The sequence below is a fragment of the Salvelinus fontinalis genome, chromosome 20, assembly GCF_029448725.1.
Source record: "Salvelinus fontinalis isolate EN_2023a chromosome 20, ASM2944872v1, whole genome shotgun sequence".
In the NCBI taxonomy this organism is placed as follows: domain Eukaryota; kingdom Metazoa; phylum Chordata; class Actinopteri; order Salmoniformes; family Salmonidae; genus Salvelinus; species Salvelinus fontinalis.
This window is the reverse complement of record NC_074684.1, coordinates 19,525,212-19,550,876: the sequence shown is the minus strand read 5'-3', so window position 1 is coordinate 19,550,876 and position 25,665 is coordinate 19,525,212. Positions and strand designations below refer to the sequence as shown.

The 25,665-nt window shown below is 44.2% G+C and overlaps 1 protein-coding gene across 1 annotated transcript in view; it reads left to right on the top strand.

Annotated features, from left to right (window-relative positions):
• Positions 1-25,665, top strand: part of LOC129817472 (scavenger receptor class A member 5-like) — a 66,099-nt gene that overhangs the window by 14,873 nt on the left and 25,561 nt on the right. The window contains exon 4 of the mRNA XM_055872745.1: positions 23,860-24,534. Coding sequence (XP_055728720.1) covers positions 23,860-24,534 — 675 coding nt within the window. The remainder of the gene's footprint in view (positions 1-23,859; positions 24,535-25,665) is intronic.

Below are 25,665 nucleotides of genomic sequence, written 5' to 3'. Positions count from 1 at the left end.
TACATGAGTCTGTATAAATGGACCCTATGACTCATAATCAAGTGGTGCCTAGTTAATCAACAAGCTATGTGAGCTATAACCCCTTTACAGTGGGTGGATGTTTCAAAGCATGAAAACACCAGGATTTGCTGGAAACCAAAGTGGTTTATGGGTAATAAAATAACCGCTCCCCAAACCTTTTCCTGCGTAGTCCTGTTCTACAAACAATATTAAACAAACCAGAGAGACCTGTTCAGATCACCTATTGTTTTAAAGGCCGACTAGTAGCCTAGTCACAATGGACTTGGACACATACTGTACACATTATTTGGGTCATGATACATTGATTTCCAATGTATTTGAATGTACAGTATGTTGACTAATTTGAATGCATACAGAACCTGATTTAAACAATATATATATATTTGTGTTTAATTCACCTTTATTTAACCAGGTAGGCCAGTTGAGAACAAGTTCTCATTTACAACTGCGACCTGGCCAAGATAAAGCAAGGCAGTGCGACAAAAACAACGACACAAAGTTACACATAAACAAACGTACAGTCAATAACACAATAGAAAATAAAAATATAAAAAAATCTATGTACAGTCTGTGCAAATGTAGAAGAGTAGGGAGGTAAGCAATAAATAGGCCATAGAGGTGAAATAATTACAATTTAGCATTAATACTGGAGTGATAGATGTGCAGATGATGATGTGCAAATAGAGATACTGGGGTGCAAAAGAGCAAGAGGGTAAGTAATAATATGGGGATGAGGTAGTTGGGTGTGCTATTTACAGATTGGCTGTGCACAGGTACAGTGATCGGTAAGCTGCTCTGACAGCTGATGCTTAAATTTAGAGAGGGAGATATAAGACTCCAGCTTCAGTGATTTTTGCAATTCGTTCCAGTCATTGGCAGCAGATAACTGGAAGGAAAGGCAGCCAAAGGAAGTGTTGGCTTTGGGGATGACCATTTCAATATACCTGCTGGAACGCGTGCTACGGGTGGGTGTTGCTTCAGGGGGTGCTGAGATGTTTGCTGGGGTAGGGGTAGCCAGGTGGAAAGCATGGCCAGCCGTGGAAAAATGCTTATTGAAATGATCGATTATCGTAGATTTATTGGTGGTGACAGTGTTTCCTATCCTCAGTGCAGGGGCAGCTGGGAGGAGGTGCTCTTATTCTCCATGGACTTTAGTGTCCCAAAACCTTTTGGAATTAGTGCTACAGGAAGCAAATTTCTGTTTGAAAAAGCTAGCCTCAGCTTTCCTAACTGACTGAGTATATTGGTTCCTGACTTGCCTGAAAAGTTGCATATCGCGGGGGCTATTCGATGTTAATGCAGACACCACAGTCAGGTCTGGAGTGAACCAAGGGCTATATCTGTTCTTAGTTCTTTATTTTTTGAATGGGGCATGCTTATTTAAGATGGTAATGAAAGCACTTTTTAAGAGCAACCAGGCATCCTCTACTGACAGGATGAGGTCAATTTCCTTCCAGGATACCCAGGCCTGGTCGATTAGAAAGACCTGCTCGCTGAAGTGTTTTAGGGAGCGTTTGACAGTGATGATGGGTGGTTGTTTGACCGCGGACCCATTACGCAAGCAGGCAATGAGGCAGTGATCACGGAGATCCTGGTTGAAGACAGCAGATGTGTATTTAGAGGGCAGGTTGGTCAGGATGATATCTAAGAGGGTGCCCATGATTATGAATTTAGGGTTGTACCTGGTAGGTTCCTTGATAATTTGTGTGAGATTGAGTGCATCTAGTTTAGATACTCATGTTTCAGCTGGGCAGCAGTACAACTATTCTGCTCCTGCATCTGGAGTCCTTTATGGGAAATGTGTTTTGCAAGGTATCCAACAAACATTCCTATGGACAAGGAGATTGCCCAGTACATCACCTTTCAGAGGAGCTGATTTATAAATAGCGTTGACACTTCATAGGTGTCCAGGACAGAAGAGGGGAAGGTTGACCAACACTGAAAAAGTAGACCTACTCACAATCTGTTTGAGAATGGTAGATAAAGTTAGAGAGTAGACCTAGGACTACCAAAAAATATCTGTATTTTTTTATTCCTGCCGCAACCATGATGCGAGTTTATGACATAATGGTAATGGCATTTCACTATAAACTGTGCCCTGCTAAAGTCCTCTTGATGTTTTGTTTACATCATTTCTATCTGTAATTTTGCCAAACTACCACAGAATGTTTTTCAACATCCTGTTTTTGGCTCAATGTGACAATGTACTCTATATAGTGTGTGTTAGTGCCTGCCTGGCATATGTCTGACATCTAAGAGATTTAAAAGAGCAGCATTTTAAGTTTGAGCAAGCCCAGTTCCATGTGGAGATACTGAACCTCATCCATCTGGGTAAATAGATAATCAGAGAGACACTGCTGAGAGAGAGCATTCAACAGGAAAACCTTTTTGCTCTGTCATGATGGCCTCACAGTCACTTCTATCCAGATGGTTATGTTGATGCATTAGTTGGAAATCCGGTGACTTGATTTAGTTCTCCAGGCTCAACACCAGGTTAAGATGCTCTGAGGTTCAAATCAAATTGTTTATGTCACATGCGCCGAATACAACAGGTGTAGTAGACCTTACAGTGAAATGCTTAGTTACAAGCCCTTAACCAACAATGCTTTAAGAAGTTAAGAAGAAACGTATGTTAAGTAAAAACTAGATAGGTTGAAAAATAGAAAAGAAAAGAAACAAATAATTAAAGCGGAGTAGTAAAATAACAATAGTGAGGCTATATACAGAGGGTACCAGTACAGAGTCAATGTGCAGGGACACTGGTTAGTCGAGGTAATTGAGGTCATATGTACATGAAGGTAGAGTTAAAGTGATCATGCACAGATAATAAACAGAGAGTAGCAGCAGCGTAAAAGACGGGTCTGGGTAGCCCTTTTATTAGCTGTTCAGGAGTCTTATGGCTTGGGGGTAGAAGCTGTTAAGAAGCCTTTTGGACCTAGACTTGATGCTCCGGTACCGCTTGCCATGCGGTAGCAAAGAGAACAGTCTATGACTAGGGTGGCTAGTCATAAATTTGACAATTTTTAGGGCCTTCCTCTGACACCGCCTGGAATAGAGGTCCTGGATGATGGGAAGCTTGGCCCCAGTGATGTAGTGGGCCGTACGCACTACCCTCTGTAGTGGCCGAGCAGTTGCCATACCAGGCTGTGATGCAACCAATCAGGATGCTCTCGATGGTGCAGCTGTAAAACCTTTTGAGGATGTGAGAACCCATGCCAAATCTTTTCAGACTCCTGAGGGGGAATAGGCTTTGTCGTGCCCTCTTCACGACTGTCTTAGTGTGTTTGGACCATGATGGTTTGTTGGAGATAAGGACACCAAGGAACTTGAAGCTCTCGACCCGCTACATTACAGCCCATCAATGTGAATGGGGGCGTGTTTGGCCCTCCTTTACCTGTATTCCACAATCGTCTCCTTTGCCTTGATCATGTTGAGGGAGCGGTTGTTGTCTTGGCACCACACGGCCACACAGGACTTATTTGTAAGTTATTTTGTACATAATGTTTCTGCCACCGTGTCGTATGACTCATCCCATACTGCAGGAAAACGAGTCGGACGGTAAGGATTTATTTCAGACACCCTCATCCCAGTACAAGGCCTTCATCCCCATAATTCACAGGAGAAACAGACGGAGGTATTGTGGATGAAGATCCGGGAGGCCTTGTTAGGATTTGTAGCCAAGAGGGTAATCTACCTTTACCATCGGTCCTATTAGGGAACGTACAATCAATCGATAATAAAATAGACGAACTACGATCAAGTATATCATACCAACGGGACACATGAAAACTGTCATATCTTATGTTTCACTGAGTCGTGGCTGAACGACGACATGAATAACATTCAGCTGGCGGGTTTTAAGATTTTTCGGCAGGATAAAACAGCGGCCTCTGGTAAAACAAGGGGTGGCGGTCTATGTATATTTGTCAAGCAACAGCTGGTGCACGAAATCTAAGGAAGTCTCAAGGTTTTTGTATTTTTAGTAGCTGTCTACATACCACCACAAACCAATGCTGGCACTAAGACAACACTCAATGAGCAGTATACGGCCATAAAAAAAACAGGAAAACGCTCATCCAGAGGCTGCACTCCCAGTGGCCGGGGACTTTTAATGCAGGGAAACTCAAATCCGTTTTACCTAATTTCTACCAGCATGTTAAATGTGCAACCAGAGAGGAAAAAACTCTAGACCACCTTTACTCCACACACAGAGACGTGTACAAATATCTCCCTCGCCCTCCATTTGGCAAATCTGACCATAATTCTATCCTCCTGATTCCTGCTTGCAAACAAAAACTAAAGCAGGAAACACCAGTGACTCAGTCAATAAGGAAGTGGTCAGATGAAGCAGATGCTAAGCTATAGGACTGTTTTGCTAGCACAGATTGGAATATGAGCCAGGATTCTTCCGATAGCATTGAGGAGTACACCACATCAGTCACTGGCTTCATCAATAAGTGCACCGACAACGTCATCCTCACAGTGACCGTACATATATACCCCAACCAGAACCCATGGATTACAACATCCGCATTGAGCTAAAGTGTAGAGCTGCCGCTTTCAAGGAGCGAGCCTCTAACCCGGAAGCTTATAAGAAATCCCTCTATGCCCTCCGACAAACCTTCAAACAGGCAAACTGTCAATACAGGACTAAGATGGAATCATACTACACCGGCTCCGACACTCGTCAGATGTGGCAGGGCCTGCAAACTTTTACAGACTACAAAGGGAAGCACAGCCGGAAGCTTCCCAGTGACACAAGCCTACTAGACAAGCTAAATAACTTCTATGCTCACTTTGAGGCTAGTAACACTGAAGCATGCATGAGATCATCAGCTGTTTCAGACGACTGTGTGATCACACTCTCCGCAGCCGATGTGAGTAAGACCTTTAAACAGGTCAACATTCACAAGGCCACAGGGCCAGATGGATTACCAGGACGTGTGCTCTGAGCATGCGCTGACCAACTGGCAAGTGTCTTCACTGACATTTTCAACCTCTCCTTGTCTGAGTCTGTAATACCAACATGTTTCAAGCAGACCACCATAGTCCCAGTGCACAAGAACACTAAGGTAACCTGCCTAAATGACTACCGACCCGTAGCACTCACGTCTATAGCCATGAAACGCTTTGAAAGGCTGGTCATGGCTCACATCAACACCATTATCCCAGAAACCCTATACCCACTCCAATTTGCATACCACACAAACAGATCCACAGATGATGCAATCTCTATTGAACTCCACACTGCCCTTTCCCACCTGGACAAAAGGAACACCTATGTGAGAATGCTATTCATTGACTACAGCTTAGCGTTCAACACCATAGTGCCCTCAAAACTCATCACTAAGCTAAGGACCTTGGGACTAAACACCTCCCTCTGCAAGTGGATCCTGGACTTCCTGACTGGCCGCCCCCAGGTGGTAAGGGTAGGTAATAACACATCTGCCACGCTGATCCTCAACACAGGGCCCCTTCAGGGTTGCGTGCTCAATCCCCTCCTGTACTCCCTGTACACTCATGACTGCGCGACCAGGCACGACTCCAACACCATCATTCTATTTGCTGATGACACAACAGCGTTAGGCCTGATCACCGACAACAATGAGACAGCCTATAGATAGGATGTCAGACTACCTGACCGTATGGTGCAAGGACAACAACCTCTCCCGCAATGTGATCAAGACAAAATTAGATGATTGTGGACTACAGGAAAAGGAGGACCGAGCACACCCCCATTCTCATCGACAGGGCTATAATGGAGCAAGTTGAGAGCTTCAAGTTCCTTGGTGTCCACATCACCAACAAACCAACATGGTCCAAGCACACCAGGGCAGTCGTGAAGCGGGCATGACAAAACCTGTTCCCCCTCAGGAGATTGAAAAGATTTTGCACGGGTCCTCAGATCCTCAAAAGGTTTTACAGCTGCACCATCGAGAGCATCCTGACTGGTTGCATCACTGCCTGGTATGGAAACTGCTAGGCCTCCGACCGCAAGGCACTGCAGAGGTTAGTGCGTACGGCCCAGTACATCACCGGGGCCAAGCTTCCTACCATTCAGGACCTCTATACCAGGCGGTGTCAGAGTAAGGCCCTAAAAATTGTCAAAGAGTCCAGCCACTCTACCAGCCACTGTTCTCTCTGCTACCACACGGCAAGCGGTACCGGAGCATCAAGTCTAGGTTCAAGAGTCTCCTAAATAGCTTCTACCCCCAAGTCATAAGACTCCTGAACAGCTAATCAAATGGCTAACCAGACTATTTGCATTGACACCCCCCACCTCTGGAATGCTGCTGCTACTCTCTGTTATATCTATGCATAGTTACTTTAAGAACTCTACCTACATGTACATTTTGCCTCAATTACCTGTGTGCCTGTGTGCCCCCGCACATTGACTCTGTACCGGTAACCCCTGTATATAGCCCGCTATTGTTATTTACTGCTGCTCTTTAATCATTTGATTTTCTTATCTCTTACTTTTTGGGGGTATTTTCTTAAAACTGCATTGTTGGTTAAGGGCTTGAAAGTAAGCATTTCATTGTAAGGTCTACACCTGTTGTATTTGGCGCATGTGACAAATAACATTTGATTTGATTTGATGTACTGTATGCAGGATATGATCTGGTATGGGCACTGGGCGCTGGGGCTTTCTTGGCCAAGTGTGTGGAGTGCAAAAGATCAAGTAAAACTGTAGGTCACAGTTGCAAACCTCTCTCCTTACTCACAACCGCACTGCTGGCCAACATAACCACCAACTGTCAGATTAAATGAAAATCTGTGGTCTGATGCGAACCTTGTAGGGTTTCCATTAACTGTGACCAGCTAGAAAGGCACTACTTAGGAGACATTCAAATCCAGTTAGAGTTCTTGGGGAAATAGTGAGAAGCTGAGCTTAGAATAACCCCCCAAAAAATCACAATGTCTGAAGTTATCTAGGACCATAATTGCATACTTCATATAACAGAGTACAAGATAAAAATTCACACGAATCTAGAACACGTGTCATACCTAGTTTATCCATAGAATAACTTTCTCAGTATGTAATTCAAACCACAAATCGAGCCACTCCTCGGAGCTCAAAGAGAACCTCAATAGTACTGCCACACCCAACTTTTGGATTTATGTGCTCATTTGCAATTTATTTCTTATTTTTACGTGTTTATACTTGATATGTGTGAGAAGTGAACTTGCATGTGTGATTCTTAAACAGTCCAAAGATGACAAAGATTTTCCGCAAACATGTGTAGCTTGGCAACAGAGTTAAAGCCTTGGCTGGAACCCTCTCTTGTCTCCAAGAGCCCCTTCCTTCCATTCTTCTCTAGAAAAGCCCCTTTAATGAAGTTCTAAGCTGATGTTGAAGTTCTATGCTGACGTTCAGGCTCCTCTGTGCCCAACTCATTACAGACAGGGGTTCATCATTTGGGTTGCCGTTGGAGAAGTCCTGCTCCCTATAGGCTCACTGGGAAGTCCTGAATACATCCCCATTCAGACAGAGAGATAGTTAAACAGTGTCAATTAACATTTGAACCCTAATTGGTCTGGCCCGTTGCTGGACTGTGCACTTTGCAGCTCCTAACTGTTATAATGAGTTGTCCCCATGTGCTGAATGAATTCCACGCAGAGTGCTTTGTCAGCTGTTCTATTGAAGATAACCAGGGGTAAGTGATGAAAGAGCAGAGAAGCTTAATGCTTTTTCCATATCTGGACTGGATTTGGTAAATGTTGATAATAACTTCCTTTCAATAAAAAGTTATGTTGGGAAGTGTTGATTGAATCGTATTTTTTCTTTGGCTGCCGGTGGTCCCTTCTAACCGACCGGGACAAAAAAAACTTCATGTCAAGAGGTTTAGAGGAAAGACACTATTCCACTTGACACCATGTCGCAGCCAACTTTCAAGGATCCCAAGTAGTTCACAACAGACAGGTTTTTAAAAACTGTCAAGCGCTATTGCTCAGGCTCTGCCTGCCAATTAACCCAGTGCTGTTATTGATATAACTTTCCACAAATGACTACAGTGATTCTAGAAGTCTGCACACTCAGATATCACAGCAGGCTTACAACATTTTTTTTACTCTTTATTTTATTTCACCTTTATTTAACCAGGTAGGCCAGTTGAGAACATGTTCTCATTTACAACTGCAACCTGGCCATGATAAAGCAAAGCAGTGAGACAAAAACAACACAGTTACACAAACAAACGACCAGTCAATAACACAAAAGAAAATAAAAAATTGAAAAATCTATGTACAGTGTGTGCAAATGTAGAAGAGTAGGGAGGTAGGCAATAAATATTAAATAATTACAATTTAGCATTAAGTAGAGATACTGGGGTGAAAAAGAGCAATAAGGTTAGTAATAATATGGGGATGAGGTAGTCGGGTGTGCTATTTACAGATTGGCTGTGTACAGGTACAGTGATTGGTAACCTGGTCAGACAGCTGATGCTTAAACTTAGAGAGAGAGATACAAGACTCCAGCTTCAGAGATTTTTGCAATTCGTTCCAGTCATTGGCAGTCAAAGGAAGTGTTGGCTTTGAGGATGACCAGTGCAATATACCTGCTGGAGTGCGTGCTACGGGTGGGTGTTGCTATGGTGACCAGTGAGCTGAGATAAGGCGGTGCTTTACCTAGCAAAGACTTATAGATGACCTGGAGCCAGTGGGGTTGGCGATGGATATGTAGTGAGAGCCAGCCAATGAAAGCATACAGGTCGCAGTAGTGGGTAGTATATGGGGCTTTGGTGATAAAACGGATGACACTGTGATAGACTATATCCAGTTTGCTGAGTAGAGTGTTGGACTATTTTGTAAATGACATCGCCAAAGTCAAGGATCGGTAGGTTGGTCAGTTTTACGAGGGTATGTTTGGCGGCATGAGTGAAGGAGGCTTTGTTGCTAAATATATTTTTTGGATTGGAGATGCTTAATGTGAGTCTGGAAGGAGAGTTTACAGTCTAACTAGACACCTAGGTACACGTATTTGTCCACATATTCTAGGTCAGAACCGTCCAGAGTAGTGATGCTAGTCGGGCGGGCAGCAATCGCTTGACGAGCATGCACTTAGTTTTACTAGCATTTAAAAGAAGTTGGAGGCCACGGAAAGAGTGTTGTATGGCGTTGAAGCTCGTTTGGAGGTTTGTTAACAGTGTCCAAAGAAGGGCCAGATGTATACAGAATGGTGTCGTCTGCGTAGAGGTGGATCAGAGAATCACCAGCAGCAAGAGCGACATCATTGATGTATACAGAGAAAAGAGTCAGCCCGAGAATTGAACCCTGTGGCACCCCCACAGAGACTGCCAGAGGTCCAGACAACAGGCCCTCCGATTTGACACACTGAACTCAATTAGAGAAGTAGTTGGTGAACCAGGCGAGGCAGTCATTTGAGAAGCCAAAGCTATTGAGTCTGCCGATAAGAATGTGGTGATTGACAGAGTCGAAAGCCTTGGCCAGGTCGACGAAGACGGCTGCACAGTAATGTCTTTTATTGATGGCGGTTATGATATCATTTAGGATCTTAAGCATGGCTGAGGTGCACCCATGACCAGCTCGGAAACCAGATTGCATAGTGGAGAAGGTACGGTTGGATTCGATATGGTCGGTGATATGTTTATTATCTTGGCTTTTGAAGATTTTAGAAGGCCGGGCAGGATGGATATCGGTCTGTAACAGTTTGGGTCTAGAGTGTCTCCCCCTTTGAAGAGGGGGGTGACCGCGGTAGCTTTCCAATCTTTGGGGATCTCAGACAATGCGAAAGAGAGGTTGAATAGGCTAGTAATAGGGGTTGCAACAATTTTGGCAGATAATTTTAGAAAGAGAGGGTCCAGATTGTCTAGCCCAGCTGATGTGTAGGGATCCAGATTTTACAGTTCTTTCAGAACATCAGCTGTCTGTCTGGATCTAAATGTTTCTCTAAAGAGGTAATTAGGCACAACAGATTCAGAGGCCTCATGTTGGACTGTGTTTGGGCTGTGTTTGGGCTGTGTTTGTGTCTTGGCTGGGCATAAGGTTGTTCAGCCACAGAGCTAATATTTCTGGGAAAACACACAATGCATAATGACTGCCGTCAGGTGTTTGCATAGTTGTTACTTTCAAACAGTACAATTACCATAGTGAAGCTGTCGGCGAGAGAACAGGTGCTTTCTACCTCAGGGGCTTTAGCTAAAAGCCACCTACGGTCCGAGATTGCATCACTTCAACCAGCCAATCCCCCTCTCAGCAGGAGCTGCGTTTTGATTCCCTTTCACAAACAGCCTGGGTACTACTTCTGACTTCATGTGCATTCCAGCAGGTAGGTTTCAGCTGGCTGGTTGAAATTACATTCCACGCATCCCGCGCTACAGCCAGGTCTTGTCTGGTCTGGCCTGCTCATTGTCCAGCAGACACTCCCTCAGTAGCCACTCCTGGATCACCTTGTCCAGATAGAGTGGGTAACTCCCTGTCTGGGGCACTGACTGATCTACAGTATATGACCCACAGCAGCTTAGAGCGCAGACTGTACTAACGGCCCTCCACTCCCCAATTATGCAATCAATCCCAAAGTATTGGGGTGGTATTTGTCTGAGCAGCAGATGAAGGTCGTTCTGGGAACAGGAAATTAAAGTAGAGCCTTTGTCTTGTCCAGACGATATGTGAAATGATTGTCTTGTCAAGAATAATGGCTGATTTTTGCTGATGTTAAACAAAACAGATTTAACCTCTCTTTATTTTATTCTCATTCCACCTGGAATTTCGAGGTCTCTCTATGATTTTCAAATGGCTCTGGTTGCTCGGACAGATGAGATTCCTCCCTTCAGAGGAACTGAAGCAGATGTACACTGGTGTACCTGACTCTCTGTTTGAGTTATTACATTCTGGTGTTGCCATCATAACATGTAACTACTTGATGTATATCCACCACAAATAGAACTCACACCGTGGGGATAAATGGCAAACTGAAAGTGCAGGAGACATCAGGCAGCTGCTTTTGATTTGTCCTCATGTCAACTGCTCAATCTCAGGGCAATTCATATTATTCTGTATGTAAATCTGTGATATTCCATTTATTATGATATGAATGGAATAGCGGTCGTACAATATAACACAAAATATTATATAGCTAGCACTTAACGTTCTGAGAACCATATATTTCTTAGGAGGGATTTTCAGTAGTTCAGAATAACATTTCCTACAGATTTCCGAGTGGTTCTATTTAACCTCTCTGGTACAAGTGGGACGCTAGCGTCCCACCTCGAGAACAGTCAGTGAAATTGCAGGGCGCCAAATTCAAACAGAAATTCCATAATTAAAATTCCTCAAACATACAAGTATTATACACCATTTTTAAGATACACTTTCTTGTAAATCCAACCACAGTGTCGGATTTATAAATATGTTTTACGGCGAAAGCACACCAAACGATTATGTTAGGTCAGCGCCTAGTCACAGAAAACCATACAGCCATTTTCCAGCCAAGGAGAGGGCTCACAAAAGTCAGAAATAGCGATTAAATTAATCACTAACCTTTGATGATCTTCATCAGATGGCACTCACAGGACTTCATGTTACACAATAAATGTGTGTTTTGTTCGATAAAGTTAATCTTTATGTCCAAAAACCTCATTTGAAATTGGTGTGTTATGTTCAGAAATGCATCGTCTCAAACAAACATCCGTTGAAAGTGCAGAGAGCCACATCAGATTACAAAAATGCTCATCATAAACATTGATAAAAGCTACAAGTGTTAAAAATACGAATAAAGATAAACTTCTCCTCAATGCAACCACTGTGTCAGATTTCAAAAAGGCTTTACGGCGAAAGCACACTTTGCGATTATGTTAGGTCAGCGCCTAGCCAAGGAAAACCATACAGCCATTTTCCAACCAAGGAAAGGTGTCACAAAAGTCAGAAATAGCATTAAAATGAATCACTTACCTTTGATGATCTTCATCTGGTGGCACTCCCAGGTGTCCATGTTAGACAATAAATGTTTGTTTTGGTCGATAATGTCCCTCTTTATGACCCAAAAACCTCCTTTTTGTTCGCGCGTTTAGTCCAGTAATCTGAATGCACAAGGCGCGGGCACTAAGTCCAGGTGAAAAGTTTTTAAAAAGTACAATAAAAGTTCGTAGAAACATGTCAAACGATGTTTAAAATCAATCCTCAGGTTGTTTTGTCATAAATAATCAATAATATTTCAACCGGACAAAAGCTTCCTCAATAGAAAAGGATAAACAAGAAAGGCGCGTTCCCGATCACGTGCAGGACTCATGTCTCGAAATGTCCACTGTCCTCTCATTGAAAGTGCTGTATCTCCCTAATTTTTCAGAGTAAAAGCCTGAAACAATGCCTAAAAACTGGACACATGTAGAGGAAGGCATAGATATCGTAAACTGGGTCCTAAGTCTTTGTATGGTGGATAGGCTTTCAATGTAAAAAGAGCCTTTCAAAATAATAGTACTTCCTGGTTGGATTTTCCTCAGGTTTTCGCCTGCCATATCAGTTCTGTTATACTCACAGTGTCATGCTCGTTGATGGAAGAATTAGACCAAAGTGCAGCGTGGTAGGCGTACATCTTTCTTTTATAAAATGACACCGAAAAAACAACAAAATACAAAACGAACGTAAAGCTACATGCAGTGCAGAAAGCAACTACACACAAACAAGATCCTACAAACTAAAGTTAGAAAAAAGGCTGCCTAAGTATAATCCCCAATCAGAGACAACGATAGACAGCTGCCTCTGATTGGGAACCATACGCGGCCAACAAAGAAATAGAAAAACTAGAATGCCCACCCAAATCACACCCTGACATCACCAAATAGAGAAATAAAAAGTCTCTCAAAGGTCAGCGCGTGACACACAGACATTATTCTAACAGTTTTGGAAACTTTAGAGTGTTTTCTATCCAAATCTACTAATTATATGCATATCCTAGCTTCTGGGCCTGAGTAGCAGGCAGTTTAATTCGGGCACGCTTTTCATCCAAAAATACGAATGCTGCCCCCTACCCTAGGGAAGTTAAAGTAATGTTCCGTTCAGAACGTTCAGAGAACTTTAAGAAACAATGTTCTTCTGTGGGAATTTCTGTACTTCAGCATAACGTTTTCTGCAGGTTTCCTCATGGTCTATTTCATGTCCTGAGGCATTTTCTGAGATGGCCATGGAAATTACCTGGCAGTGTGGTGCCAGGACAACAACCTCTCCCTCAATGTGAGCAAGACAAAGGAGCTGATTATGGACTACAAGAAAAGGAGCACCGAACAGGCCCCCATTAACATCGACGGGGCTGTAGTGGAGCTGGTCGAGAGTTTCAAGTTCCTTAGTGTCCACATCACCAACGAACTATCATGGTCCAAATACACCAAGACAGTTGTGAAGAGAGCAAGGCAACATCTTATCCCCCTCGGGAGACTGAAAACATTTGGCATGAGTCCCCAGATCCTCAAAAAGTTATACATTTTTCCAACAATTGTTTACAGACAGATTACTTCACTTATAATTCACTGTATCACAATTCCAGTGGGTCAGAAGTAGAGGTCGACCGATTATGATTTTTCAACGCCGATACCAATTATTGGAGGACCAAATACCGATTAATCGCCTGATTTTTATATATATATTTGTAATAATGACAATTACAACAATACTGAATGAACACATTTTAACTTACTATAATACATCAATACAATCAATTTAGTCTCAAATAAATAATGAAACATGTTCAATTTGATTTAAATAAAGTGTTGGAGAAGAAAGTAATAGTGCAATATGTGCCATGTAAAAAAGCTAACGTTTATGTTCCTTGAAGACATGAGTCTTCAATATTCCCAGGGAAGAAGTTTTAGGTTGTAGTTATTATAGGACTATTTCTCTCTATACCATTTGTGTTTCATATACCTTTGACTATTGGATATTCTAATAGGTACTTTAGTATTGCCAGCCTTATCTCGGGAGTTGATAGGCTTGAAGTCATAAACAGCACAATGCTTCAAGCACAGCGAAGAGCTGCTGACAAATGCAGGAAAGTGCTGTTTGAATGAATGCTTACGAGCCTGCTGCTGCCTACCACCGCTCAGTCAGACTGCTCTATCAAATCATAGACTTAATTATAATATAATAACACAAAGAAATACGAGCCTTAGGTCATTAATATGGTCAAATCCGGAAACTATCATTTCGAAAACAAAACATTTATTCTTTCAGTGAAATACGGAACCGTTCCGTATTTTATCTAACGGGTGGCATCCCTAAGTCTAAATATTGCTGTTACATTGCACAACCTTCAATGTTATGTCATAATTATGTACAATTCTGGCAAATTAATTACGGTCTTCACACAGTTCGCAACGAGCCAGGCGGCCCAAACTGCTGCATATACCATGACTCTGCTTGCACAGAACGCAAGACAAGTGACACAAATTCATGTTAGCAGGCAATATTACCTAAATATGCAGGTTTAAATACATATACTTGTGTATTGATTGTATGAAAGGCATTGATGTTTATGGTTAGGTACACATTGGTGCAACGATAGTGCTTCTCTTGCGAATGCACTTGTTAAATACTGGGGACCATCATTGGATTGAGAACCATACCCGGCCAAAACATAGAAACAGAAAACATAAAAATAAAGAAACTAGAATGCCCACCCTGGTCACACCCTGGCCTAACCAAAATAGAGAATAAAAACCTCTCTATGGCCAGGGCGTGACAGTACCTCCCCCCAAAGGTGCAGACTCCGGCCGCAAAACCTGACTATAGGGGAGGGTCCGGGTGGGCATCTACTTCGGTGGCGGCTCCGGTGCGAGACGTCGACCCCACTCCACCTCTGGCTCCCCCCAGTTTGGTGGCGCCTCTGGACTGGGGACCCTCGCTGCAGGCCCCGGACTGGGGACCCTCGCTGCAGGCCCCGGACTGGGCACCCTCGCTGCAGGCCCCGGACCGGGCACCCTCGCTGCAGGCCCCGGACCGGGCACCCTCGCTGCAGGCCCCGGACCGGGGACCCTCGCTGCGGGCCCCGGACCGGGGACCCTCGCTGCGGGCCCCGGACCGGGGACCCTCGCTGCGGGCCCCGGAATGGGGACCCTCGTTGCGGGCCCCGGACCGGAGACCGTCGCTGGGGGCTCCGGACCGGAGACCGTCGCTGGGGGCTCCGGACCGGAGACCGTCGCTGGGGGCTCCGGACCGGAGACCGTCGCTGGGGGCTCCGGACCGGGGACCGTCGCTGGGGGCTCCGGACCGGGGACCGTCGCTGGGGGCTCCGGACCGGGGACCGTCGCTGGGGGCTCCGGACCGGGGACCGTCGCTGGGGGCTCCGGACCGGGGACCGTCGCTGGGGGCTCCGGACCGGGGACCGTCGCTGGGGGCTCCGGACCGGGGACCGTCGCTGGGGGCTCCGGACCGGGGACCGTCGTTGGAGGCTTCGTGCCATGGATCAATGCTGGAGGCTTCGTGCCATGGATCCTCACTGCAGACTCCGGGCCATGGATCATCACTGGAGGCTTCGTGCCATGGATCATCACTGGAGGCTTCGTGCCATGGATCATCACTGGAGGCTTCGTGCCATGGATCATCACTGGAGTGAGGAGACGTATAGGCAGCCTGGTCCATGGAGCTGCCACAGGGCTTATCAGGCTGGGGAGACATACAGGAGGCCTGGTTCTGGGAGCAGGCACAGGACTCACCAGGCTGAGGAGACATACTGGAGGCTTGGTTCTTGGAGTAGGCACCAGATACACTGGGCCGTGGAGGCGCACTGGAGGTCTCGAGCGTAGAGTCTGCCAGGCAAGTGCGGGGCGCTGGCACAGGACGCACTGGGCTGTGCAGACGCACCGCGCAGAGCCGGCGCAGGAAATCCTGGGCCGTAGATACGCACTGGCGGCCAGATGCGCTGAGCCGGCACCATCCGTCCTGGCTGGATGCCCACTCTAGCCCGGGCCAATGCGGGGAGCTGGAATGTAGCGCACCGGGCTGTGAAGGCGCACTGGAGACACCATGCGCTCCACCGCATAACACGGTGCGTGACCAGTACCACGCTCCCTACGTTAAGCACAAGGAGTTGGCTCAGGTCTCCAACCTGACTCAGCCAATCTCCTCGTGTGCCCACCAAAAAACATTTTTGTGAGTGGCCTCCCGGTCTTTCGTACCAGCCATGACCCTGTGTAAACCTGGGCCCTTTTTCCTGCTGCCTCCGCCTTCCTTGCTGCTTCCATCTGCTCCCACGGCAGGCGATCCTTTCCCACCAGGATCTCCTCCCACGTCCAGGATCCTTTCCCATTCAGGATGCCCTCCCATGTCCAGTCCTCCTTACCACGCTGTTTGGTCCGTTTGCGGTGGATAGTTCTGTCACGATCGACGTCAGAGTGGAAATGACCGGACCAAGGTGCAGCGTGGTGAGCGTACATTTCCTTTTATTTTGAATGTCGCCAACAAAAACAAGAAACAACAAAAACGAACGTGAAGCTGACTAGGGCTATACAGGCTACTAACACAGACAACTACCCACAACTAAGATGGAAAAACAGGCTGCCTAAGTATGATTCCCAATCAGAGACAACGATAGACAGCTGTCCCTGATTGAGAACCATACCCTTGCCAAAACATAGAAACATAAAATATAGAAATAAAGAAACTAGAATGCCCACCCTAGTCACAACAACAAGTTAACGCACCGTTTTATATGTGCGTGACTCCGAGAGCCGAACACAAACTGAAATGTGTTCCAGGCTCGTCACAGTCTACACACTCCGATGTGCTGAAAACAAGAGTGACTTGACACCCTGTGACAGCGCTCACTGCTGCTAGCCGTATTAACAGAAAGACATGATGGCAATGACTCAGTGATTTTTAAATTTGCAACTCTAATAGTCCCCCCCGTGTGTCTTCTTGACCATGGCACTTTGGAGTGGACGCAGACTGAGTCAGCCCAGCGAGCCACCCTGTAAATGTCATGTCAGTATGTACTCCCCATGGCTCACATTGTTGTTTGAATTGGCAGAGCCTGGGTGAACCTGTATATTTTCCTTGGCTGTCGCTCAGAGCCCTATAAGAATCTGAGATCCCTTTGATTTGTGCGTGGGCTGCTTCTTGGCCAGTCTGTGACACTGTGGATGAAAGAGCCGAGCTGGTCTGAGCAGGATCCAGGATGGACGTCTCTCTGCCCTCCGCTCCCAGAGACAATGGTCCTATTGTGGGGTGGGTGTGATGGCTGAGCCCTGGGGCTGGGTGGGCCTCCTGAACCCAGCATGGGAGTGGAGGCCTGGGTGATAACGTAGTGGCACAGGATGCTACTGGGCTCTGGCCTGGTGTCTACTCAAACAGTCTGACACTGTGTCCTCATCAGGAAAGAAGAAGGCTGTTGTGGACCTACTGAGTGTCCCTGCCAAGGCATGGCTAGACCAGACCAGAGCTGGGTGGACAAAGTGTTTGATTCTCCCCAGAGAGGCCTCTAGTGATGTCAAAAATAGCCAGGCCTATGAATGGGATTGGAACTAATCGGTGGGTCCTTCACTGGTTCGAGAGTACTTTCTAATATGCAGGACAGAGACGATGATGGAGAAAGAGTTTCTCTGAGTTCGTAATGATTTCATCAGGCCGACAATCATGTGTAAATCTGCTTCTTGTTAGCTAGACACTGTCAAAAACATACTAACATTCCAGTTATTTCAATAAATGACTCATATAGGATAAAATTATGTTGACTCAATCTGAATGTGATACTGTATATAGTTTGTTTCATTAATGACCCAGAACCAGTCAGAGACAAATCAGCCGAATGTGAGGATTGGGAGACTGTCAGGGCTGATTGGGCTTTACAAAGGCACGGTCTGTCTGCAGCAACAAAGACTCTTAGCACCTGTCCTGCCCTGCCCTGCCCTGCCCTGCACCGTGTCTGTCCCTGTTAGGGGGATGCTCTAAAAAGCATGCCTCTAAATCCTAACCATACTTCTTTTACCTGGTCATCTTATAAGGTTCCCTTTATCTTAATCAATGACATATTATTTGACAGATGCCTGCAAATATTTGTGTCCTGCCTCTGAACACATTCAGAGAGAGATGAGAGAAATTGATGTACAAAACTATTTGCTTGTATTTTGTAATGGTTGTCTTGCCTGTGTGTATGTGGTACCCACGGAGAATTATCCCACTATGAATGTATATCACGTCCTCAGGGTATTTCTTATAAAAATCTGATTGACAAATACAGCCGAGGAATGCACTACAAATGATAATATTGGCAGTTTAATGATTCAATGACATTTACTTCATCCATGAAAAGATTTCAGCTGCAGGAATGTAAACAGTTGTCCAGCTTCACAGAGCTTCAACAGCCACAGCAATCACTCAAACAGCTTGTTCTCCGCTGGCATGCAGCAGACACACATAACTCAACATAACACAAGAAGCAACGTATCACTCGTCCTTGTGAACAATTCTTTGTAGAATATACTGTAGTTCAAACATCTAACTTTAACTTTAGATATAGGATGGCTCCATAAGTGTGTTCTGATGTTGCAGTATGTAGAGTGTGGTCTAACAGTAACTGGTGTAGTATGTGAATTGGATTTATGCCATAAACTCAGCAATAAAAGAAATGTCCTCTCACTGTCAACTGAGTTTATTTTCAGCAAACTTAACATGTGTAAATATTTGTATGAACATAACAAGATTCAACAACTGAGACATAAACTGAACAAGTTCCACAGACATGTGACTAACAGAAATTTAATAATGTGTCCCTGAACAAAGGGGGGGTCAAAATCAAAAGTAACAGTCAGTATCTGGTGTGGCCACCAGCTGTATTAAGTACTGCAGTGCATCTCCTCCTCATGAACTGCACCAGATTTGCCGGTTCTTTCTGTGAGATGTTACTCCACTCTTCCACCAAGGGACCTGCAAGTTCCCGGACATTTCTGGGGGGAATAGCCCTAGCCCTCACCCTCCGATCCAACAGGTCCCAGACGTGCTCAATGGGATTGAGATCCGGGCTCTTCGCTGGCCATGGCAGAACACTGACATTCCTGTCTTGCAGGAAATCACGCACAGAACGAGCAGTATGGCTGGTGGCATTGTCACGCTGGAGGGTCATGTCAGGATGAGCCTGCAGGAAGGGTACCACATGAGGGAGGAGGATGTCTTCCCTGTAACGCACAGCGTTGAGATTGCCTGCAATCACAGACCACGTGCAACCATGCCAGCCCAGGACCTCCATCTCAGGGAAGCTCATCTGTGTGGTCATCGTCCTCACCAGGGTCTTTGACCTGACTGCAGTTCAGCGTCGTAACCAACTTCAGTGGGCAAATGCTCACCTTCGATGTCCAATGGTATGCTGGAGAAGTGTGTTATTCACGGATGAATCCCAGTTTCAACTGTAGCGGGTAGATGGCAGACAGCGTTTATGGCATGATAATGCACAGCCCCATGTCGCAAGGATCTGTACACAATTCCTGGAAGCTGAAAATGTCCCAGTTCTTCCATGGCCTGGATACTCACCAGACATGTCACTGATTGAGCATGTTTGGGATGCACTGGATCGACGTGTATGACAGCGTGTTCCAGTTCCTTATTTCCTTATATGAACTGTAAGTCAGTAAAATCTCAGAAATTGTTGCATATTGCGTTTATATTTTTGTTCAGTGTATATATGCAGTATATATACATGTATATATTAATACCATTTTGTTGTTGCTGTTGCTCTGTAATACTGCTACCCATCTATCAATTTTATGAAGTTGGCTTTAGCTAGCCCAGATAGGTTAAAATCTCCCAACCTCATAACTAGCTACCAAGAAGCCATTTCAGGTTATCAATCAAGTTAGAGTAGCTAGCTTGTCTATCTAGCTTAGCTGACATGCCTACTGCCAAGGTTGGTAGATTTTAGAAAAGCAAGCAATAACTTAATGTAGCCTACTGAATAAGACTCACATTCCTTTCAATCTTTTACTGAGATTTTAGCAGAGATGCAGAGAAGCATATATTGTTTCTTTAAAAAAAGAATCACCAGTCAGGAGGATATAGACAGCTCAAGAGGTATGCTTAGATATGCCCAGAAATTTTACATTGTGATTATGGGTAGATTTCAGGTGTTTGAAAAATGCAGAATTCTCCAACTTCCTAGCCCCCCTCCGGACCACCCCCAGCCATCCTAATGTACTTTGTGCCGCCTCAGATTTTGCTTAAAGCAGGTCGGTCAGGGATAATTAGCTATACACACCCCCCACCCTCTCCCCTCACCCTACAGCTCTTGTTGCCCCAGACTCATGGTTCTCCAGGGACTAGTTAACTTTATCAAGCCAATCATTGTGTTTATGTTATTGTTAGTTCCAGGTCATTTGGTCATAGGGCCCTAACGAGCTATGGTGAGTATGTTTTGGTTTTAGATGTATAGTATATCCACTGGCAGAGTAGGTGTGTAGCTAAAATAGGTATGGTTCTTTATTGAGGTATTGATATTATTATTATTGTACAAGACATAATGAAAAAGTACTATAGTATACTATGGTCTAAATACTGTAATATTATTATATTTATATACTGTAGTATTTACTGTAGTGTTTTTGCAGACATTACTGTAGTATTCTATAGTATTCAGTAGTGTTTTTGTGGACATGAATGTAGTATACTATAGTATTCACTGTAACATCTCTGTGGACATGACTTTAGTATGCTATAGTATTCACTGTAGTGTTATTTCGAACTTTACTGTAGTATTCACTGTCGTGCATTTGCGGACGTGACTAGTATACTATAGTATCCACTGTAGTGTTTTGCAGACATGACTAGTATACTATAGTATTCACACTGAAGTTATTACAGGCATAAATGTAGTATACTGTAGTATTTTTGTGGACATGAATGTAGTATGCTGTAGTAACCTGCAGTCTAGGGTTAGCTAAAATGGTACAACTACCAGACTACACCACTTACTGTTGAATGAGGGGAAAACCTCAACCAGAACATAAGACTCACAGGTTCGTGACAGGCCACCTATTGAGTTGGTTCAATAGTTCTGAGCAATGCAATGGACCAAACAACAATTGTAACATCTAAACGTTAGGCAGGTTCTAGGCCCAATAAAGGGAAACAGCACAGAGGCATATATAAAGAACAAGGAACGTTTATTAACGCTTAGAGGATTAGGTTTGCTTGTCTGACAGATAAATAACACTTTAACAAGAGTACACCAAAAGGACTTCTTAGATCTGTTACTTCCTCTGAAATGCAACTGTGCTTCCACAGAGACTCATCTGACCATAAGTAAATAAGCATTTCACTGTTAGTCTGCACCAGTAGTTTACGAAGCATGCAACAAATACAATTTGATTTGACCAAGTTCATTATGTTGTTTTGTAGTTAGAGGGATAAAACAAAGTCAAATTGATTGTATGATTGAATACATGGTTGTGTAAAAAAAAAATGGACATACATTTTCAAATGTAAGGATATTAAACTCAAAAGATACCCAAAAATTGAACAGAGCAGTAGCTGAGTTTATTTGTCTGGATCAAGTGTCATTCTGTGACTTTGGTTAATACGCCATCTTTTTGTTGTTGTTGTGGTATCGTTTTGGTATTGAGTATAGTGATGGTATCGAGTATCGTATCAAAGTCAACATTCTGGTATCGTGACAACACTAGAGTGTGTAGTATAGTATTCTCCAGTATACTATAAAATGAAAATGATAAAGTAAGCACTAAATGATTGAGGGATACTACAGTGTGGGGTATAGGATTCTACAGTAAACTACAAAATCTAAATTCTAAAGTAAGTGCTACATGATCTAGGGACACTACAATGTGGAGTATAGGATTCTACAGTATACTGCAGTTTACTACCCACATTCTATAGTAAGTACTATAGTATTCTATAGTAAGTACTATAGTATTCTATAGTAGAGTGTAGTATTTTTTTGTGGGAGAGGACATCAGTTCTTATTGACAATAACACACTTCCACTAGGTGAAAAGTCCCTGCATACTGAACTCCTAGGACAGACACAGAACATGAAGTATTTTATGAAAAGGCTTGTTTAATAAGCATAAGCTACGGTTGGTAATCAGGAACATGCATTGGGTGTGGGGATGTGAAATCCAATAACAGGAAAAGGAGAGGAGCGTGGCCTGTATTTTCAGCCTCCTCTCCTCTTTAACTAGTTTGAGAGCAAACAGCTGACGACCACCTGGTCCTAGAGATCGTCTTGCACAGTAACATCCTGTAAAACCACATGATGCACCAGGACAGTGAGGCCTCTGGGAATAATAGGTCTGCCACCACACCCTCACAGGGATGTTTTACACATTGACTCTCCATATATTTTACAGACTCTCCCGTCTTCATGGTAGGTAGTCCAGTGGAGGAATGGGGTTGTTGACATCGCCTGCTGCCTGTTTCGATGAGCAGTCCAGTTTACTGGTCACCACACCCGTTTGCAATTTTGTTTGGCTCTAGTGCAAGGGTAAATGTTGCATGGGCGATGTTGATATTCATACATTAGATATCCTTCGGGGAATTGCTTGAAACGTAATTAGGCTCCCAGATTCCTGGAAACAGAAATGCATCAATAGGAGAAAAAAAAAAATATTTGTAAATTTTGGAGAATTTCAAGAAATGTGACTTATCTTTTGTGAATTCTTGAGTCCTCTTTGTTATCTTGTGTGAGATCCCGAGTCCTCTGTGTTATCTTGTGTGAGTTCCTGAGTCCTCTGTGTTATCGTGTGTGAGTTCCTGAGTCCTCTGTGTTATCTTGTGTGAGTTCTTGTTACTGTCCTGGTAGAGCAGGGACAGGTCAAAGTCATGTGAAGAGCCGCAGTGCGTTACCAGAGAGTTTGGTTCCTCCAAGAACGAGGGATTGAATGCCAAAGGAGGGCAGACCTTCACCTACTCTATATTCACCCCAGTCCAGGATCCCACATCTCTTCTTAATTTATCCGTCTGGGAAACAAATCCATCTGTTTTGGTTTTGTGCTTTTTGGCACATTGCCACGTTACTCTTCAACCCACATTAGAGCCGAAGTTGCCGTCCGTGAATTCCTGATTAATAACAATTAGGCTTATCTACGTGTGGAAATAACATACTGTAAGATAGACTGTCATTGAAAATGAGAAAGTCTCTGTAGTTGAGTGCCAGCTTATTTTGGTATTCAGCTCATTAACTTTCTGAACAATGTAAAATGAGAAGTAATGTAAAGTCTCTTTGTGCAACCATGTAGGAAACATTTCCCTCATATTGAAATAATTAAATTAGTTCTGGTCCACAACACACACATAGGCAACAATTGTTTAATAACCGTGGAGGGGGATGGGAGGGATTTTGAACATGTGCGCTGGGAATTGGCCATTTCCTTCCATTTCCCCAACATTCTCTTTTTCTCAGATTGAGTAACATCCCTTTTTTTTTTACATAAGGGTCTCAAAAGTATAAGAGAGGATGTCGTCATTGCAGAGCTGAGAGGATTTAGTTTCAAAATATCTCTCTGGCTGACTGCACTGTTACTAAGAAACTTCACTCCAACAGAACATAAACCTTAAAAGCCTTGTTATAGAGGTTGTTTAAAATAGATCACTTCTCTTTCCTTTCTAAAGACATTAACAACAAACAGTCATTGCCAATGGTATAAAAGAGATCACGACATTATCTTGCTGTTTTAATAGTAATACTGTAGTGTACAACTCTAGTGTTATAAATCATCATCCCAATGACAATTAAGTGATCCAATGCGATGGATTGCATTGATAAATGTTCAGGAGCCATTTTCTGTAGTAAGTGTTGCTGATCTGTAGCATTTTCTATCTGCTATGGAGATGTAGGAGATGTATAATTGAGCCTCTTGTCTTTCTCCTCTCTTCCATGTGTCCTCCTCAGTGTCCAGGTCCCAGATGTCCTCAGAGAAGCAGGAGGCACTGATGGAAAACATGACCCGTATGGAGGACCGCTCTCGAGAGCTCCAGCAGTCCCTGGGTGACATCTCCTCTCAGGCAGACCTCCTGGAGAACATCTGGAAGCTGGAGAGCCTGTTCCAGAACCACAGTGAGTCCTTAAAGCAGCTGGGCCGGGCAGTGAGCGGCCTGGAGAGGGATATCAGGGATCTGCAAGGCCACTGCCAGTCGACAGACAGCACCGTGGAGCAGCTGGGGGACCGTGTATCCGTCCTGAACCGCTCCACCCAGAGGAACGTGAGTGGGCTCAGCAACCAGCTGGCCCAGGCCTCGGTCTCGCTGCACAACCACGACCTCCTGCTGAGGAGCACAGTGGACCAGGTGGACCAGCTCAAGGATAGGCTGGAGGAGGTTGGCTGGACGGTCGGCTCAGTCAACCACACGTTCACCAGCGACATCAGCGTCCATCACCTAAAGATCCAGGACCTGCAGGTGCAGATCAGCAATGCAAGCCAGGATGCACGGCACATGAGGGAGACACAAGTGCACATGGAAGAGACCCTGAAGAATGAGGTAGAGATCCTCAGCACCATCACAGAGGACCTGAGGCTCAAGGACTGGGAGCACTCCAATATCCTTAAGAACATCACCTATTTAGAAGGTAACGGCCCCATCACTGATCACTGGCTAGAATGAAGTTTGTCATGATTAATCTCACTATGATTACTGAGCTCCTTACACGATGGTTAAGGAAAATGTGAGATGAAGATGTTGATGTTGTATTGAGACTTGCTATCATACTCAATGACTTTCCTGGTTAAATAAATGTCAAATAAGTATGTCATGATGTAATGTTAGCAGGAATTAGACAGAATTCAGTGATGTGAATCCATGCCAAATAAGACTTTGAATCAGAATCTGATTGATATTGTATGTGAATGGGGCAGTGTTTTATTTAGGCTGGAAACAATTGTGGGTTACATTTAGAAGCCTCCAAAACCAAGGAAATCAGCCCTGTCATTTGTTCCACTGCACATCCCATTTGCTTGTCATTAAGCATGGGTTTAGCCAGGAAAGCTCCACACCTTGTCGTGGTAATTGGCATTTCTGGCCTGCCTCCTCTCCCTCCCTTCATCACTCCATCCCAATGCCTTTAGCTTATGTTTCATGCCTACCTTCCAATTTGGCAGTGGTGAACAAATGAGAAGGGGGAAAAAATACACATTTAAGCAAAGTTGAGAGGTGGATTAAGAAACTGTGATGTGTTGGTCTGAGGAGAGTGTGAGCTTGGAAACATTTATAATCATCACACAGCCACTTGATTAGCAGGAATGACCTCAGGAGTGACATGTTTGCTGTTTTAGTGAAGTGTCTTCTGGCTGGGAGGATCACTGTGTCCATTGCCTTCATTCTCATGGAAATGTAATTGTCATAATTTAAACATTGAGCTAGCGCTAATTTCATTATTCACCAGTGGTGAAACAAAATAAGGAAACTTGAATGTTCTTTTAATGGATAATTTGATAAATGGTCATCCTTAGTGTAAAAACAATATCAGCCACTTTAAATAGCCTAAACAGGTTTATCAGAAAGCCAATGGTTTAAATAATCTATCTATCAAGTTGATACCAAATGTCTCAAAACTGATTGCATTGCAGGTGTTTTCCCTTGACATGCAAATAGGGCATTACCAACGTGTGTTTTCGGTCCAACCTACTCCAGTTCAGAATTGCTGATCCATGACACAGCAGCACATATTGGTGTTTAACGGACAGCTCTTTATGTGAAAGTT